Here is a 21,162-nt window from a genome sequence, read left to right on the forward strand (position 1 = left end):
CCAGAGGAATACCTATCACATGGGTAAGGTGAGAATTTCCAGAGGAAGTTGCATTTAGTTGGGTAAATAGGATTACTCTAGGCCAAGAAAGGCAACCATCATTTTAAGGAGAAGGGGGAAAAAGCCTAGAGTTACTGAAGAAGCTGAGTAGCATTCATACATGCACAGATATATGCACACAGCATACTAATATATTTCCGATAACCTTCAGACACAACTGGTTAGGGTTAATCCTTTCCCATCCAGGATAATGAAAAGCAATATTTTTCATTGAATGCTTTGTTTTGATAGTACTGTAAAGAAATGGAGTAAGGAAATTAGAAAGGCTCTCTGATCTCAATAGATTACAAGTGATACATTTATTTATTTGTCCTGAGAAGTAAATTTCCACCCTGAAATTTACTTATATACAAAAATCAAAATGAATATACCATACATCATTAAATCTTAGGATGGTTTGTTTCTATTTAAAGTTCCCTTCAACTTTCTTTTCTCGTTTCTTTTTTATTTCCCCTTGGTTCAGCCTTTCTCCATGTCACGGTTACTTTTAGGGTCAGCGGTTGTGTTAGGCATTTTAAGTACTTACATAATAAATTTTATGGGATATCTTTACAGGATAAATAAAATAATTTTAACACAAGGTAAAAAATGGATGTTTTTATTATAAGCAGAAAGACAGAATGGAGGAAAGATGGAGTTTAAAGAAACATTTTAAAGGAGTCCTATGTGCAGGTTGTTCTGGTGAATATAGGGAGGCTACAAGATAGTATTCAAGAAAAAAGTGGAAGAGGAAAAATATAGGTAAACAAGTATGTAAACTGGGAAAGGAACTGGGAAAAGTGAGATGATAAGGACTCACATTCATCGAGTGCCTGCCATGTACAGGCTCTGCACTGGGCACTTCATATTATCTAAGTTAATTTAAGCCAACCCTGCAAGGTGGTATTATTATACCCATTATTTTACCCATTTTACAGGTGAGAAAACTGAAGGGTCTGGGGGATACATAATCTTCCTAGAGTCACACAGTTAGTTAAGGAGCTGGCACTAACCCAAAATGTATTTTGTTCGCAAAAAGTTCTTTCTCTCACCACTGATCACCTTGCTTCTTGATATTCTTCCAACTGGTACGAGATAAACCTGGCCACTGGATGCTGTCCTCCTCTGGGGTCTAAGTCCATTTCCAATTAGTGTCTATTTGGGGAAGTTTCTTTACATGTCCCAGCAAAGTTAGTTTTACAACCTGGCTTATAAAAATGGCATTGCTGCTTTGTTTCACACAAGAGTCAAACGTGTTTTGCTAGACAGCTCTTCCCAACACTGTTGGAACTTCCATTGGTTACTGAGACTAAATAAACTCTTGCAGGTCCTTCAGAGAATAATTAGAAGAAACAGCTAACAGTTGCATGGCATTGTACAGTGTTCCAAGAACACCCATTCTTTTCTGTTTATTTTGTTCTGTTGTTTTCCGTACCTCACAATCTTGGGAGGCAGCTGGGCAGGTGTTACCCCCCTTTTAAGAGTGAGCAAATTGAGGAAACAGTGAGGCAAGTCCACTTCACCACTATCCTCAGTTGTTGAGTGTTAGAGCCAGGACTGGAAGCCAAGTCTTCTGACTTTAAGTTCATGAGATTACTCATTTTCTTTCCATCACGCCCAACATTGGAGGGATAAGAATAACTCACATTTGTGTAATACCTTCACCTTGGCTTGTTGTCTCAAGAAATCTCATTTCCTGTGATTTCCTCTTTTGTTGCTTTATTTTTCTTGCCATCAGAGAAGTCTCCTAAGGTCTTTCAAGGGTTGCTACGGCCTCTCACACCATTAAGTGTTATTCTTATTGACTTCATTCTTGTTTGACAAAGTTCGTATGCTGTACTAATTGAGACAGCTGTTTTCTTCCTGCATCACCATGGACACCTATCTGACACCATTTCTCCAACCATTAAATTATCATAGCACCTGCCTGCCACACAAACCTTAAGGAAGGACGGATAGGAAATAAGGGGAAAAACAGGGTAGGAGGGTTGATCATCCATGCCTTCCATCAAAATTCATAAATCAAGTGCCATCTGCGTTACTCACCTCCTCTCCTTAATTTGTGTGTCATAGAAATTAAATCAGCCTGGCTCTGGGCTGGAAAAGCAGAAATAAAATTAGAAAATGTTAATGTTGAACTCCCGGGAACTCACCTAATCTAACTTCTTTGGAGAAAAGTTTACCCTATTTCGGTGAAGACAATTCTCTGCAGAGCTTTAACAGAATCAACAGAAAAGATATGATGACCCATCGCCTCTGCTCTGACCCATCCCCTCTGCTCTGGGGTAGTTATGCTAGTGCATTGGGCTTGTGAGGAAGCTCTGGAAACTGCAACAAATTGCAGGAGAAGTTTTGAAAACTCTATGAGAAAATTTGAACAGAAGGACTGTGTTGGCTCTGAAATCAGTTGACCAATCTTGTAGTTAGCTCTGTAACTTATTAGAATAAATATTGGTAAGAACAAAGGTAAATGTAAATCCTATAATTTGAGTGTCAAAAATGAGAAAGATACAATATTTAACTCTTTTAGAATGCTGTTTTTGGTTAAATCTAATTAAATTCTTTGTCTAAGCCCATTATGGTGTTGCCAGTTAATATATCTCATGCAGATTTTACATAAGCAGCAAAATGTGGTAAAAAGAGCCCAGGCCTGGGAGCTTGGCATGTTAATATTTAGATTTTAAACCTAGTCCCACACTTTCTTTCCATCTGAATTTTTAGAAATCAGTTAAGCCACTGACCATCAGTTTCTTCATCTATAATCTCAACCAGAAGTAGCTCCAATGAGCACTTTGCACAAATATATAAAATATTTTAAAAATGGGATTATACCTTAAACATGCTTTTCAAACATGCTTGATGTACTTAAATGGCATCATAAATATCTTCCAGGTCATTTCATATTCTTCTAAATGCATGATTTTACTTACTGACTACACAAAATTCCTCTCAATGGATACACCCATAATGTGTTTTTCCAATCCTCTATTGATGGACATTTAGGTTTTCCCCTATTTATTTATTTATTTATTCATTGCCATTATAGATCAAAGTGCGATAAACATCCTTCAAATTAAATGTTGACTTTTTTCTCACTACATATTCATAAAAAATTGAATTGCTTGGTTAAACAGAATGCGATATTATGAAAGAAGAGGGGTCCGTGTGTCTATTTCTCTCTTTCTTAACTTTACTTTTTCCCTAACACAAAAGCATATTCTAGAGTGTAAGATAACTCATCACAGAGGGCAGGGATCAGACTGTGATTCCTGGTTAGCGGAACCACTGTGATACACGTGACTGGCGGGCCTCCTCTACCAAGTGCTCCTCAATCTTTGAAGAATTGTAGTTACTTTCTTGGAGACTTATGCTGTTTTAAGACGCGTGAAAGACACTATGGATTGTTTCTAGCCCCTGGTCAAATGATTTTTTAGCTTGGTTTTAATTAAATGTGAAATCTAACGTGAAATTTCCTTTACATACCCTGACAACCACTAAGATTGTACACTGAGGCCACCCTCTCCACCCAGTGTAACCCTGTGCATAATACAGATTCCAGATTTGGGAAGCACAGTCCCAGGCACGCCATGGAGCAATGCTGGGAGCAGGGCAGTGTGGTGTCAATTCTACTCATGCAGATCCCTTGACTGCCCACTTGGGCTGGACATCATTTCTCCTTAGGATTGAGCTGAGTGCTTTAAACTGTGCTATTTGGGCTTACAGACACATTAGCATAGACAAGCTATGTTGCAAAGGATCCTGGAGCACCTAAAAAGAAAATTGACAAACTGGCCACTGGGTTTGTGCACCATGAATACTGCCAGTAGAGAAAATTGACCTGGCGATCTAGGATCCACTCATATGCTACATTTTAATCATTGTTTTCATACTAGTTCCTAAATTGTTCATTCATTCAACATAAATGAAGTTTTGACTATGATGGTTCATGTGCTACTCCTATGTGGTTAGAAAGACAGCCTGTCCTTACTTCCATTTCCCTTGATATCAATTTCTACCACAATGAAGTAGACACAAACGTCAGAGTATTCAGAAAGGTCATTATTTCCTAGATTATATTTATCTTAATGAAGCTGTAGCATAGTAAGACCTCCATGAAGCTAATCAGACCCTTGGATGTTCTGTAAACATCCCACATGATGAGCGCCCATCATGCTGTACAAGCAATTAGGAACTGTGAGAGCGAAGGTTTTGATTTTGTATGTGTGCACCTGTGAATTTACCTTAAGGAGAACTCTACGTGCTCTTTTCTGGCTGAGTACTGTAATTTTACTGCTTGAGATTACAGGTATATTTATGTGGAAAAACTATGTTAGAAGAGGCCATTGGGTCTCCTCACCATGGATATTACCAGTAAACACATAAAGTGAGTCTGGTCAAGGATGAACTATTTTCTCCTCTTTCTTCTCTTCTGGACCTGAAACTCATCTCATTTATCATTTTGTTGTTGGCGTATAAGGCTATCCATCTTGTTTTATTGAAACTGCTTGTGGGGATAACTCGCCTGAGAAAGCAATTTTAGGTTCCCTGCAGCATGATGTAAATCGATGGTGTGAAATGTATCAGACCATGTAGTCTATTTAGTTTGGACAATACATCTCTATTTCTCCTAGTAGCATCATTAGTTCTTAAGTTGCCACTTGAGTTCTCTAAGCTGTGAACTGTATAGTTGTTGTTGGCCAGAGAGCAACCCCGGGGGCTCCTATGGAAGGTTTTGAGGTTGCTGAGTGGACCTCCCCCAGGGGAAACTTCCCCTTGCCGACACATATGCCAGGGGTGGAAGTTTCAACAGCATTTTCCAAAATACTGTTCTGATGTACCCGAGACCTTGGGTTTACACCAGTGGCTATGAGGCCCTGGATGACTGTGCAGCTGGAGACCATCTTGCGGGTTCCATGTAACAAGTTTATAACCCAATAGTACCTATGAATCCCAGCACTGCCAGATTGTTTTATGCAAGAAAAAATGGGTATTGAGTGCCTACTATGGGTTGGGCACTTTGCTCCCTATCTGAGAATATGTAGGTCATAAGACATAGCCTCTACTCTTAGGAAGCTTATAGCTTATGAGAGGACAGATGTAACTGGAAATAACTACTTTGGGGGTGCCACTAATGTGTGCATCTAAGTTGGCTCAATCTTCTCATAAAAGTTACTTGTTCAGTGAACAGAACTTACTTCCTGCCAGCTTACTTCATGTAAGTCATGATGGTTTTTCTAAAAGCAGCACAGAGTAGGCAGGGAGAAGAGTTAGGGCCCACGGAAAAGACCTGTCTACTAAATAGCTGGGGCACCCAGCCCTGAGAGAGAGAAAGAAGAAAGATAGAACCAGAAAGAGGGTCCGAGGGTTTGACAAATTCAGTTGTGTTCCAGGCTGGGAGTCCCATGGAGGTTTCTGGCTAGAGGCGTGTAGTACAGAAGAAGATCATCAAGGGGTGATGTAGTGGTTAAGTTCGCACACTCCACTTCAGCGGCCCAGGGTTTGCAGGTTCAGATCCCAGGTGTAGACCCACACACCACTTATTAAGCCATGCTGTGGCAGCGTCCCACATAAAAAATAGAGGAATATTGACATAGATGTTAGCTCAGCGACAATCTTCCTCAAGAAAAAAAGAGGAAGATTGGCAACATATGTTAGCTCAGGGCCAATCTTCCTCACCAAAAAAAAGAAGAAGAAGAAGGTAATCAAGGAGATCGCTTGTATTCTAGATTTACACCATAGGCTCTCATCACCTATGCCCAAGATGAGGGTGGAGGGCAAGTTAGGAGAACCTGGAGATAGAAAGACATGTTTCCAGGATCAGGGGCTACTGTATTGATTCACGATAGATAATAAGGACAAGAACTTGGGCAGTGAAATAGAGGAAGTGAAGAAGAGTGAGACAACACAACAAATTTACATATAGGCTAGAGCCAAGTTTGAACCAAGTTTGCTGGAAGAGTTGATAATAGAAAAATAAACTTCCAGTGCCTCGGTTAGGAATTGTAGGCATTATATAATAGCTAATACACTATTGTACACTACCACTTTGATTTTATTTGAAGATATGTGAATTGAAGTATTACTCAAATACGATCTGAATCTTATATCAGGGTACAAATTCGTAGGTGAGTAAAGCAAGAAGGTATGGAAATGTCTGTGTGGGCTTATGTATGTCGCGCTACAATGTTTGGCAAAGTAACTTGCCGACAGTCAGCTCTTAGTCTCAGCATCAATTGCAATTACATCACTACCTCATTGAGTTAAATAGAATTGAATAGATTTAGAGTTAAATAGAATTTTATCAACAGTCTAAGGGCAATACATTTTCATAGTCTTTTATAATTGTTTTACATTGCTAGGAAAAATATGAATGAAACTTAAATTGATAAAGATTGGGCTTATATTATGATGTCCAAATTTAATTTCCACTAAAAGCAAATTCATATGTTAATTATTTCTAGATATGAGGTCACTTACTAGGCAGCCCTATGTTATCACGGAACCGTCTACTTCTCATTTTCTCTTACCCATTCTGAAGCCACATGTACATCATATGTGTTCATCAGCCTTCCTTTATGAAACATTTTTCAGAAAAGAAAGCCATTTATATACTGATGATAGCCATGAGGGCAATTTTTACTTTTCCATAATTTACACAAGTACTTAGAGGCAATAAAACTAAAATAGACACTTTAAAATATCTAGGCAGTAGACATCATGAATTTAGATGATGCAATTTAGCATACATGTTTATAGACATAAATGTGTTACGTGTGTATCTACAGTCACCTTGCTGCGTTTTTTAGGCGTTTGGCAGGTAGCGTGCAGCAGGCTCAGATTGGGCAAAATCCCTGCCTTGAGCATCACATTTTGATGGCTGTTTCTGCCGTTGTTGTTTTCCAATGGCCAGCATCTAAGGGTAACAGGAGCAAACATCGGACGATCTTAACTATAATAATTATACCTGTAATTTCAACTAGTAGAGAGTTATTAAAATAGGCTTGTGGCAGTTATTAGAAATTTCAAACACCATCTCTAAACTGCACTGACTGTGGTTTCTGGAGAAGAAAAGCTCAGCTATTGGTTTTTCAGTTTGTCACATCATTCTGATTTACTTACTTTGATATTAAAGATCTTTTTTTCCCATGTACTTCAGCAGCAATAGAAAAATTACTCAATAGACAAGGCTGAGTTACCAAGGGGAGTAACAAGCAGTGTTATTGTAATATCAAGACTGTTCACAGGAACTATACATATTAATATCTAGGAGGATCATAGTTCTAATACCTGAAAGAAAAGACTATTGGGAAGTCTTTATCTTTTCTAATTTTAAAAGTTAAGTCCTCAAGGTACTTCTGGGTGATATTGAGAGTGATGAATTTTTTGGAGCCTCAGAATTGAAAAGGAACTCAGAGGCCCCAATCCCCCAGTCTAGTCTCCACCTCATTGCATGAGTCTCTCCTGTAGACTCAAAGACAACTGGGCATCCAGCATTTGCCGGCTCGTAAGTTTCAGAGATCTGGTGCCCTTAGACTGCAGAGCCAGTCCATTCTATCTTTTAGAAATGTATTCCTTATTTTCAGCATAATCTACTTTTCTGTAACTTCCAAGTATCGATCCTAGTCCTGCCTCCTGGAGCCAGGCAGAATAACACAAACATTCCTTTAGATCGAGACAAGATCGAATTAATTGGAGTGATTACATCAACTCTTCTCATGTTTTCTTTTTATTTCCTTTAGTCAAAATTTCTAGTTGACTGTTTTTCTGTGAGGTTCAACCACCCATGTCTCATATCTCAAAATCACCAGGGACTTGGAAAATGCAGATTCCATGACCTCATCTCAGATAAACTGAGTTAGAATCATTCTCTCTGCCCCTCTCCCATCACTTGCATTGGTTACAAGCACCTCAGAACAGCAGAGTTTAAGAACCATGATCCAGGTAGAGGCGTTCCTAGCTGAGCCTCCTTACGAAAGATCAGTGGTTCTCACTTTAGCCGCAGAATCACCTGGAGGGCTCCTTGTAACACAGATTGCTGGACTTCACCTCTCAGAAAGTCTAATTAAGTTATTTTCTGGTAAGGTCTGAGAATTTTTATTTTAAACCAATTCTCAGGTGATGCTGATGCTGCTGGTTTTGAGACCGCAACTTGCAAACCACTGCTCTAGACTAACCAATTCTCCCCACTCTGTCCCTGGATAGATGCCAAGGGCACACTGAATGTCACAGCTGAAAGCTACTCTCCAGTTATGTCCACAGGTTTCGCAACCACCAGCTGAATTATATGGTTAAGAGTCAATTGCATTGGCTCTCATAGCTGTTTATCACATTTGAATTGATAGCAATTACACATTTGTTTAAATATTATATAAGCTGCTGAAATTTGAATACGAAAAGAAAAAGAAGTGTCTATGAAAATTAAGCTGAACACTTTAAAAGACTTGAAAAAGTAAAGAGGTCTTAAAAATTGCTATAAAATTAAATCTGAGTGAGATATACACTAGGAAAGTGGGCACGTAATGTTCTCTCACTTAATAGTCTCATCTTCTTTCACTGTTTTTGCTGCTCTCTGCCTGTATTTGCTCCAGTTCATCAATAGTCCTCCATAACGGTAACTGAACGCAATACTTGAGATGTGACCCAACCAGCATGGATTGGGAATAGCATCTTCCCAACAGGGAAGAAAGCACAGATCATGTAACGTTGGCAATCCAGCCTGAAAATTCCATCAGCTTCCCCATCCCAGTTCCCAGCACAGCAGCCATGTCAAAATGGAGAGTCATTTTGGGCTTAAAATTGTTTAAAAACTAGATTTTTTTTCTCATGAGCTCAGATTACATCTCCCTCATCTTGTCTTTTCCTGCTAGACTTTTGGTTTATTGTTGGTTTATTCATTTTAGTGTGAGTTTGGTTCTTTATCCTTCTTTCTATTGAGTTTTATTTTGTGAGTTATAGCTTTACATCATTTTTTAGAGTCTCTCTTTGTTACCCAGTCTTTTATCAAGATTATCAGATTTGCATCAGGCATGCATTTTATCACAATTCCCTCAGTTGAATCATGCAAATTATGGATTAAAACATCAAACAGAGCAGGGAAGAAGAGTTCCACTGCTTTCATAATCAGCACACCTGGAAGATCCTTGTTGATTTGGTTAGCAGCCTCACCGTTCCCTGTCTTGTCCACAGAGATACCATGAAAGACTGCTGGACCCTTACTTAGTCCAAGAACGTTTGTTTAAGGCACCTCCCGTCCTCAAGTCTGGCAAACAATTTTTACAAGGGAGTAAATGAGCATGCACGTGACAAGGATCTTATATAGCTTATACGAGGAGTTCTTTGCAAACAATCAGAAGAGCAGCAAGCCATTAGAAAAACAAGCAAGATTTTAACTTGAAAATTTTTAAATGAGCTCCAACCATTCTGACAGACGAAATGCAAATAGTCGATAAATATATGAGAAAACAAAAAGAAAGTTATTTTATTAATAACCAAGTATAATTCAGGAAGCAACAAAATACATTTTTCTTCCAAATAGGCTAGGTAATTTTTTAAATGATAATATCTAGTGTTGGAAAAGGGATTAGAAAATTGGTGATTCTATACATTAAAGAAGTATAAATTGCTAATCACTTTTCTCAGAACTTTACAGAATGTATCAAAAGCTTTAAAATCTTCTTTCACTTCCAATCAGTAGTTGAGCTTCTAATAATTTAATCCTAAGAAAACCCAGATGTTCACACACATACAAGAATATTCATTGCATCGTATAACTGCCAAACATAAGGAAGTCTGAACGTACATTTGTGAATTTCTTAAATACCTCAAGGTATATCTACCTGATGGAATATTATGCAGCTATTAAAAATTAAATTACAGAGCAGTGGCCTTCATCTTTATTTTTATTGCCACTCACATTTGACACAGTAATACGTATGTTTTTGTGTGCATGTGTATACGTTATGTGATTATATAAACTGTGCTTGTCTATACTTGTATATTTATATGTGTATTTTTATTTTCTATAAAAAGTTACACTTCAGAAACAATACATTTTGTTATTATGTGTGTGCAACGCACTCTGATATGTTCTGATCTGTTCTATAACATTTAATTTTTTTCTTAATGTTAGTAGTGTCTTTCTAAATTGATTTCCTTACCCACTAATGTGATGAATGTGAAGAAAACATTAGAAGAAATGTACGTAACATGGGTAATTGGTCAGTATATAATCATTTCAATAAACATGTTACTCATAATAAGCCATAATATTATACACAGTAAAATTTTTTTTGTAAAAAAATAAAATTTAAAAAAGTATACTTTGTATTAAAAGTAGAAAGATTTATTAGTATGTAAATAATTATATTGCACGTAATGTTTATTTCTTTACATTTTTCTATGTTGTCCTCATTTTCTCTAATGGACATACACTAATTTTATTTTAGAAAAATATTTTTAACTAAGAAACTGAAAGTATTTGGCTGTAGTTGTTCTTTCTCAATCACACAGGAAGCTAGCAATGAGTACTTAAATTAAATGTGATCGTAAACCATTTCTTTTTAGTACATAATAATAGATTTTTTTCAGTGTTCAACATTAAATACACTGGCTCCCAAACCAGCTACATAGCCCCCTTCCTTCCTTCCTTCTTTCTTTCATTGTTTCTTACTTAAATCCCAACAATTTGTGTTTATCGTTAACTTTCCAGAAACTCACACTCTCCACAGTTTTGCTAAAATTATTCACTGGGTTTCAGTAAACTCACCTGCAAGTTTGTCTAGAGAGCTGACTTTGTTTTCCAAACTCAGCCTAGCACCTTCTTAGCACCTTCCCAGTTAGTTTTCTTGATAGAAACAACTGGAGCCAAATAAGAAGTAAAAAGACCCAGATTCCAGCCAGTTAATTCGATAATATTTAGGGTATGACCCGTGTCCCCATCCCTCACCCAAGGTGCCTCCCCTCCCCCAAGGTAAAAGTTACCTATCCCAAGACATTCCAATCTTATTATCCTGATCTCTAGAAATTTATTCTTAAAATGTGATCTACAGCCGAGGAATTCCACTCACGCAAAGAATCAAGTGTGTGTTTGGGGACTTCTATGTTATTAAGTTGTTTCAACAGCTATCAATTGCTTCACCAAGCCAGGTGACTGAGAGAGCAACACAAGACGGCACGTCACCGTGAGAGTGCTGATTCCACCCAGCATCCAGAGAGGGAAGCGGCGGCGGAGTCTAGGGGGCAGTTAGAAGGTTTCAGCAATGATGTGGGTGGGAAGTTCATCTGTGAAGAATGAGTAGGATCCAACCGTAGATGCCTGGATGGGTGAGCCAAACTGAGAGTGCAGGTGCAACGGCCAGCCAAAGAACCATGGTGCGGAGGACAGTAGGCACTTTGTGGGGATTTTTTGTTTGGTTTTTTTTTTTAAAGATTGACACCTGAGCTAACATTTGTTGCCAATCTTCCTCTTTTTTTTTTCTTCTTCTTCTCCCCGAAGCCCCTTAGTACATAGTTGTATATCTTAGTTGTGTGTCTTCTGATTGTGCTATGTGGGATGCCACCTCAGCGTTGTCTGATGAGCGGTGCTATGTCCGCACCCAGGGTCAGAACCAGCGAAGCCTGGGGCCCAGAAGTGGAGCACACAAACCTGACCACTCGGCCACAGGGCCGGCCCCAGACAGTGAGGACTTTGAAAGGCCAGGGAAGACAGGTTATGAAGGATTTTGAAATCCTGGCAAGGGTATTTTTATTTATAAATGAAACCGGGACATTTTAGCCTTTAGCCTCTCCTAAGAGCATACCCTCTCTCTGGTCCAGCAGCATCTCATTACCACACACCATCAGCTCTTTGCAGTTACATAGCTGTGGAGCCAGGCATCTGGTCAGACGACTGGTTCACACACACCAGTGGAAAGGCAATGACAAGATTTGCTCTTTCTTGTTCCCAGTCCCTCACCATGGCTTCTGGAGCCTATGAGGCATTCTAGAATGTACTTCTGAGTCTACAGCGACTTTTGGGAGAGGCTAGGAGGGAACGACAGGGAACAGACAAGTAGGATCTGTAAGGGAATAGCGAGAGTTAAGAGGTTAACTTCTTTTTTTTTGAGTCTAAAAATGTGGATAGCCCTCCACTCTTCTCTTGAAGCTCTTTCATGCCTATCTTCTAAAATTCGACCCCTTCATTTCTCCTCGGTCTGTTTAGTGTCCCATGGAACGGGAAAGACTGCTGCGTGATTTTACAGCAGTAATAGAGCAAGTGGGCTTAGCCAAGCGAGCATAGCTCCTCTCTTGTCCTTTATAGACTCGTGTCTGCAGGAGTGTGGAATTTGCCCCTCTCCCTAATGCCCCAGGCTCAGACTGGAGCCCAGAGCCTGGCCGTCCTGTGCATTTCCACTGACGCTCGGCTCCTTATTGTCAACTTCGTGTGACGACTTGAAGACCAAGAATGGTTTTAAAAATCAGGCAAAATTCATAACTGTCGACAGTTAACTTGGAAAAGCAAAGAACAAACACTAGGTTGTTTGGGGGGTTTATTTTCCTAATTATAACAAAATCTCTTCACAGCATTTAAGACGGGAAGGAACTAGTTTGGCGGAGGAGAAGTCTTGTTGTGAGACACTAGAAAGCTCTCCTTGTTGACAGGATAACTATATTGTAGATTAGGTAGATCCTCTGTGTTTGCTTAGGTGCCAGCTAAAGTCTGAGGTTTATTTTGTCCTGAAAATGATTATGTGCTTCTTTTTCTAGCATATTGTCCGTTAACTAGATACTATAAAATCTCTTAGGATCTTGAGTTTGTTTCATTTTCTTCTGAGTTTCTGTCTTTGTCTTTCTCTACGGCTTCCTGTTTCCAATGTAATCTATTTCCTTTCAGAATCTGACAAGAATGGATATAAAGCACATAACACATATGTAGTTGTTTGGTTAAAAATAAGTATCATTCATACAGAATTCAATTGTAAGCATTTTGGTAAAAATTGCTATTGGTAAGGGTTTTTTTGAGCCCTTTAGTTTCCAGAATTAAGATTTTACAACTTAGCTATAAAAATATCTCAGATTCTTCAACTTGGAAAAATTATGAAAAGATAATTGGCAGAGGCTGATTCCATACGGCCTGCAGGGAGCTGCCCTGAAAGAGATGGTTCCAAAATGACTGACACGCAAATATGTCCTTTCCTATGATGGGAAAAGATCAGTGTTCGTTTTAATCTCGGAATTTCCAATAGAATGAACAACCAATATTTCTTTGTGCACTAGAATAGATCCTACGTATTTTTCTTTCCGGTTTATGCGCAAAGCAGCATTTGCACAGGATCTATCTGCAGATATGATCCAAGTGATTAGATCTTCAGATCTAGATGGCTGGTTGGGCATCTGTGCTGTTTGCTTTGACCCCAAAGTGGGACACTTAAGTTCTGCTTACTGTTAGTTGTAACCAAAAAGCCTTTTCATTGTCTCAATATGCAGAGTATTCCTGTTACGTATTTGATGTCTATATCACACAAAGTGTTTCATTGTGTGATTATATTAAGATGTATGCATACATTTTCCCATTTCTGTTCATCTGTTTTTCTATTATCACAAACCCACAGGTTTACTGTAGGCCTGTGTTTTTCTAGGGATTTCCATGAATGAGTGTTTTTGAATTCTCTCTTGGGACAACAGCCTGTCAAGCTAAACTTGGAGCTCACCCCATTTTGTTTTGTTTTTGTTTTTTGAGAGAGAATGGCCCTGAGCTAACATCCATGCCCATCTTCCTGTACTTCATATGTGGGATGCCTGCCACAGCATGGCTTGACAAACAGTGCCTAAGTCCACAACCGGGATCTGAACCAGCGTACCCTGGGAGGCCGAAGCAGAACATGCGAACCTAACTGCTGCACCTCTGGGCTGGCCCCCTCACCCTGTTTTTAATGAAGCCCAAGTACTAAGAGCTTCCATGATATTTGGGGAAAAAAAAAAGTATAAAGAGAACCATGTTGCTATTTATTGCATTTACAAAGATGACAGTTTCACAGTCCAAACAAAAGTGATTACATCTAAGTTTCAAACGGCTTCCTGTTTCAATGTAACCATTTCGTTCTCCTTCCCAATAGTTTCTACCAAATCACATTCATCTGTAGTTAAAATAATAGTTTTATGTTAGCATCTTTCCCCTCCTCCTCTACTATATGAGAACTTACTCTTATGCCTCAGCCGATATGTAGTTCTCTCTGTCCCACAAATGTCATTAAAAACAGTATGCACTTTTTAAAAATACATTATTCAGCCTCGGAAGAAATATATGTGCTCACATATATACATTTACATTAACAGCACACAAGAACACAGTAATAAATATAGGAAATTGCATAGTCTTCAAATATAGAAAAGTAGTTTTTTGATTCCAACATTATTTGATCAACCTATTGGCCAGGTTTGTGGTGGAAAAGCAGTATAATTTCAGCTTCCAATTCATAAGCAATTTCCTGCCCTCCTCAGAGTCAGTATAGTGACTTTGAATCTCAGTGTCCTGATAAAAGCATATAACAATAATAATAATGGTAATAATATAGTAAGGTAATAGCCAACATACGCTGGATACGTCGAGTGTTCCAAGGGTAGTTTTAAGAAATGTACTTGCATTATTCTTCAGAAAAGCCTTTTAAAGGTGGCACTATTATTATCCTCATTTTATGGATTATGAAACAGGCACAGAAGTGATGACAAGAAGAAACAAAAGATATTTTGTATATAATATAAAGTAGGGTGTCTTGTTAACAAACTGCTTTTTCTTTTATTATTTTTCCTCCCATAAAGTGATCAAAGCATAGCCAAGTGAGAAAGACCTTTGCTAGACTTTGCATCTTCTACTGTCAGTTGCTGAGAGCTAAGTCTTGAATGCTTTTCCACAATTAACGGGAAATGATGCTTGGTTTTCATTGCTGCTATTCAGGTCAGCAAAAGGGCCCTTGTAAGTTACTGTACACTGTGTAAAGAAAGCTTGATTTTGAAATTATTAATCACATCTTAAATATATTGTCCTTTTCCCAAAGTGTGGCCACAGATGATGATTCTTAGTGTGGCCCACAGGACACCACCCTTTCATCAAACTCTGAGCCACATCAGGTAGCAAATCAACACTATTGCTGTGATTAATTTATTACTAACATATTGTGTTTCTCAAAAGATCTTTTGATTTTCCTTTATTATTTTATCCTCTGAGAAATACAAATTTCATTCAATAAGTAGACTATCTTATTTTTATACTAGAACATATAAAATGAGAGATGAAACAGAAATTAGCAATTGACAATCTGCTATTCCTGTAAGAAATTTAAAAGTTCTTATCTCTCTAGGGTACTTGTATTAATAGAGACAGTGTTAGCTTTCAAGATTTCCAAAAAATGAATATGTACTCCAGGTATTAATACAATTTGTAAAATCAGAAAATATAGGATTTTTCTGGGGCTGGGGTTGGAGGAAATCAGATGGGAAAGGACAGAGATGTCTACAGTTTGAAGTAGGGAGCAAAGAGACTTTTATCTCTAGATGTAAAATTGGCGCCTTTTTCTCCATGATTATATGGGATGTGAAAACTCAGTCTTGAGTTTCCACCAATCACACCTTCAAAATGCATTTTACTTAATTAAATCATACCCCCTGCATACCTAGCTGTTTATAAATGCAGCTCTAATTCCAGCAATTGAACAAGAATGCACTCACATTGCTACCTTTCAGAGCGGTTTACTAAGGTTTGTTGTAACATGTTTATAACCAGTCACGAACCTAGGTGTTGCATCCTTGCTAAGCCTCGATGGAACGTTTATGGACATGTTTTATGATTTGCTAATCTGTGCTGTGAACCCATCAGTCTGTTTGCAGTGGGGAGGAAGTGGGTGGGATGGGTGGGAGGGTGGAAGGAGGGAGGATCATTTTGTTTGATGTGTTGGCGGAGGGAGGGAGGGAAGTTGGTGATGAAGTTTGAATTAAGGTATACCTAAAGGGTTCTGTGTTGACCCTTGTGCAAAAATCCGCTGCAATAAATAGATGCTACTTGTAAGCAGGTTTTCAGTGATCAGACTCTGTTTTCTTTATTCTTTCCTTGTTTTATATTTTTTCCTCAGGGGAAATCTCTCACATCAAAGAGGTTAACAAGCCTTGTTCAGTCTTACTAAAAGGATCATCTTGTAGCATGGAAGCAGACTGGAGTCATTGCATATACTTTGTAGCTCTATGTTGTTACCCGGAGCAAAGGACATTAGACCAAGATGTTGCATGAGCAAAGGACCTGAATTGTTCTTTCTTTGTGTGCATTAAGGGATTGTCATCTCCAAGGAACTCTACCATCTCAATGCCTCCATTTCAAAATGTTGTCTGCTTACTTCCTCCTTGTACTAAGCTGGATCTGTGTCTTTTCCTTTTTAATAAGTTCAAGTGAAGTAGACCTTTCCCCACCCCCACCCCTCTCTCTCTTTCTCTTAAAGCTTCTGCTAGACACTGTGCACTGAAAATTCAGTCCGTCACAAACTGGAAGAAGTGTAAAAGAAAAAAGCATATATCAATAAGTATACATATGGCTTCACATTTATTAAACGATAAATTAGCAGAGAAGTTTTCATTTCACCGATGTATTCACAGTCAGAAACAACCTCCTGTCTTTCTCTGCTGTCTATACACTCTCGGTTAATGTTTCTTGCATTTATTTTTATACCATATTTAAATAAGAAACACATTTTACTCCAAATGTATTAAAGTTGATCCCTTCTCTGTAAATTTGTGTATGTTTATATTGTTGTTTTATCTTTCATTAAAAGATATGCAGAATCTCGATGCTTTTGTAACTTTGACTTCCACGCTAATTAAAGAAGACAGTGCGGAGAGAGCATCCGCAAATGCAGAGTTGCAATTTAAGCTGTTGGCCTTGAAAGTTTGTTTCAAAGTTTCAAGAGGAACTTGGATGGTACAGCAGTCCAGTGCAGACTGACAGTGTTTCATTTGGGGGCTAACCCAGGACAAGGTAGATCCTTTTTCTCCCATGGAAGAACACCACAAATTGGCCTTCCACATTCTCAAAGCCATTTACCAGGCCTTTCTCCCTCATTATGAGTATGCAGCTCTATGTTTTGCTAATGGATATTCTGTTAGAATTAGGTTTGAGTGTGACTTCTCAACTCAAGAACCGATTTTTTTTCTTTAAAGTATAATTCTAAAAGTGCCTTAGGTCAGTGGCTCTTAAATTTTGGTGGTTGCAAATTCCTTTGAGAACATGATGGTAATTACTAACATTTAGCAAGTGTTTACTAAGTGCCTGCTGCTGCATTATGGGGCGCCTCACATGCCCATAAAATCCTCACATTTAATTTTCACAGCAGCCCTGTAAGATCATTCCTGCAATTTTGAGAATATTGAAGCTGAGAGAGGTTAAGTAATTTGTTCAAAGTCATGCAGCCAAGTGGTGAATTGGGATATAAATCCAAGCACTCTGCCTGCAGAACCCACGGGACTTCTTTTGGTAAAATTTAAGTGAAAATCCATATACACTCTCACATAGGAAACACTTGCACTGAATTTTAGGACATTCACAGAATACCCTGTGAAACTCATCCATGGACCCCAGGTAAGACAGCTGGCTCCCTTTAAGGGTTGGATCAGTGACGCAAAATGTCGCCCAGCCAGGAGATGGATCTGACCTCTCTGCTTTTGCATCCACCAAGGCATTGTAGACCCTGGTATTTAAAAGAAAGGATAGTTATTAATGTCTATTGATTACTTTAGGTGGATTTAAATTCTGAAAAAGTTTACCAATATTGGTGAGAAATCAGCAGTGGAGGCTTAGCTGGTTTATCTAACTACCACAAAATGGAAGAGACTTTAGGAGAAACTTGTATATAGGCTAGAATCCAAACACTGTAAACAGTTTAAGAAAGATTTAATTATATACCTATATGGTCTTTTTAAAGCATGCATAAAATGCAAATAAATTTAAGTTGATAGATGTTCTTCCTTAAAATTCTTAATTCAAGGCAACCTTGAGCAGCTGACACTGAAGCTAGACTGAAACCCTAGTTAATAGAAAGGTTATTTGAAAGAAAACAATAACCCTATTAGAAGAATGCATAAACAATGAGCCTTGTACACATATGATTGGTTATTTTGGAGGCTATCTTTCATAAATTGTCAGTCCTTAGTGATAATTCCTAATCACGGACTTATACAGAAATGAAAGGCATAAGAATGGTGACAGAAAGCAGAGAAGAGAAACCCTCAGGCAAGTATCCCCAAGTTGGGAGCTCCTAGTAAAAACGTTAGTCCGTTTCTGGGTTCAAGTCCACAGAAGCTTTAAATGGCCTAAAGATTCCATTTGATGTGGTTTAGACAAGACTCAGGATATAGAACAGTGGTGTTTTAAGAGAAGCACACAGAAAAGTTTTGGAGTTTCTTGCAGTTAAATAAGCATGCGGCAACTCTCTCTTGCCCAACCTTGGGACAATTTGATCTATAAGGCATAGAATAAAAATCTCTCACGCTTCTGATGGATAAAATGGTTTTTAAGAAGTGTCTTTCTACCTTGAAACGATCTAAAAGTTATCCACGAAAGCAGTGGCCCAGAGTCTCTACACTTCCATTGCAAAGCCATTTAATTCATCCTCTAAATTGCATTGACCACTTCTTCCATTTGCGGAGTTACGGCAATGTTTTCTGTGGATCTACAAAGGATTTTCTGTTTGAATCAGGGTCACAGAAATGTAGTCAGCAACCTCACCTAAGCCGTCTCCTGTCAGATGCCAGAAAAGTAAATGAAGGCAGAAACTCTCCCTCTTCATTCTGACGAGCATGTGGGTTGATCTTGCTACTCAGGACCTCCAGATGTGTCCTCCACTCTCCTGGTTGGGTGCTCACTTCTCTTTATAGATATATGATGGTTTATAAATAATTTTGGTCTATAGGGAAAGGTATGTCTTGGTTACTAGCATGAATTTAGTCCAGCTACATGCACTGATTATCTCTAACATAGGATTTTTGTGCCCTTAAATACATGCTTGAAAGAGCACATTGAAATATCCAATGGTTTTGCTGTTACTCGTGACTATCTCTACATATTCTAACACCTCTAAAATGTCAACAGGACATAACCAAAGGTACCAATCCGCCTTCTAAGCCATTTTAAGAAACTGTGGGAGGTAGTAAAGAATTTGATGAACGTAAAAGATGGAGAGAGAATTAAACTCATGTATCACACACAGGTGTCTCGTATATTTTCTTGTACGACTGTGTAATTGTATCTTTTTGTTGAGAATTTTGTACTCCAAATTAACCTTTAAAAAGACACCGAATGACATATAAAACAAAGACACTGAATGACATATAAGATATTGTTACTTAAAAATAAGATTGAAACAGAAATGGTTGTACATGCCTTTGAAGGCCTGGGGGAGCTTCCCTGGAGCTGAAATGTGATGCATTTGTAAATTCATTTTCAAAAAGGTCATTAGATGCTGGTTAGACATGAGTACTTTGGGTTCATAAATTGGTTAATAAACCTTGATGTCTTTATTAGGTTATAGGACCTTGATCATTTCACCTTTGTTTGGAAATCAAATAAACTGGAGTGTGTTTGATATCTTTTTAAAGGTTAATAACATCTGACTCCAATATTGGTTGAAAGGATTAAAAAAATTTACCTAAATCATCAAGCACAGTAGTTGGTACATAATTGGTAGTCAAGAAATAATGTTTACCTGACCCTCTTCCCTTTGCTTTCCTCCAAAAGCTTATCTTTGTAAAAAGATAAAAAACATGTCTAAACCCCCCTCCTAGCTGGGGTGGAATCAGGAACAAAGTTCGGGAAGCCAAAGCAGAGTGAGGGATCAGGGTACCAGACAAGGAGAAAGACCTGGAGAGCAGTCAGTTGTGATGGTAGGTTTAGAACCAACCAGATAGAGTCAATAAAGCATCAAGACCTAAAGGTTGACCAAAAAGTGAAAGTGAGCTAAGTCAAGGAGACTGTGTCCTGAACAAGTGGATTCTGGAAACTGCAGCTTTGGAAAATAGAAGTAGGGCTTTTTAGAGAGCATCTGTAGCCTCACCTGTATGTCTGTCAGAAACTCTTGTGGGAACGTATCCAATAGGAGCTGGAGGTGAAGGGGAGAGTAGATGGCAGTAATAATGTAGCAGGGTGAAATCACCCATCTTTCCCAGTCCAGAGTATCCAAAGGTATCTTTACCTGGCCCCCAAATACAAGTATGGGAACTCCTCCCACACACACTAAATTTCCAGAGGTCTCCTGGACTAGCACAGGGAGGTCGGTATTGAGTGTAGGAAGACTGAATCATTTGTCATGGGAGAGCTTGGAGACCCTGTAACCTCTTGATTCCGTGATACAGTGGCTGGGGTGTTTGCCAGGTGAGCAGTCAAGTCCAGGCTGAGTGATAGTCCCCCTCAAGTAGTAGCTGGGCATTTGGCAGGTGAGATTGCAATACACAGGCTGAGGGAGGTTCAGTTCGTGATAGGGGAATTATACCCAGAATAGTTGTCTACAGGCCACAGAATTTGAACTGGCTCTGTGTGGTGACACAGCAACTAAGCACACAAATACCTTCCTCATAGCAGATCTGATCCCCGTCTGTATACCCTGGCACTTTCTGGACCGCAGACATATTATGGGACTAACTTTGGGATGATACATACTGCAACTTGCACTGCTCATTCCCCATCCCTTTCCCCGACACGTCTTCCAGCCTTTATCCTTCCCAACTCTCTTCAAGTGTTCAGGTCCAAAAACCCTCTTTCTACTTCTTTTTCATGGTGAGCCTTAACAGCCCAGCATGAGATTGACTGGAAAGTGTCTTAGCTTCCTCCAGGCTAAGGAAGAGCTAATATTTATCAAGGCAGATTAAACACATTCTGAAATCTCCACTCACTCCAAATGGAAATGGTCTTAAAAGTGTCAAAATTAACACACAGCTAGCTACTTATGAAAACAAGAAAGGGAATCGTTTACTACACAAAAATAACCGAAGGGAATATTTGGTAATTTTCAGAGACTAAAACCGCTTGGTGCCACTTGGTGCTGGAGAGCTGGGCATAGATTTAAGCAGAAAGGACAGGAGCAGGAGCAAGGATCGCTCAGACCTTCAAGGCTA

At 38.8% G+C, this 21,162-nt stretch overlaps 1 protein-coding gene across 1 annotated transcript in view; it reads left to right on the forward strand.

The window, feature by feature from the left end:
- RGS7 (regulator of G protein signaling 7) overlaps positions 1–16,766 on the forward strand; it is a 498,621-nt gene extending 481,855 nt beyond the window's left edge. The window contains exon 17 of the mRNA XM_046679301.1: positions 16,143–16,766. Coding sequence (XP_046535257.1) covers positions 16,143–16,193 — 51 coding nt within the window. The 3' untranslated portion in view covers positions 16,194–16,766. The remainder of the gene's footprint in view (positions 1–16,142) is intronic.
- The last annotated feature ends 4,396 nt before the right edge of the window (positions 16,767–21,162 follow it).

The sequence above is a fragment of the Equus quagga genome, chromosome 12 (assembly GCF_021613505.1).
Source record: "Equus quagga isolate Etosha38 chromosome 12, UCLA_HA_Equagga_1.0, whole genome shotgun sequence".
Classification (NCBI taxonomy): Eukaryota; Metazoa; Chordata; class Mammalia; order Perissodactyla; family Equidae; genus Equus; species Equus quagga.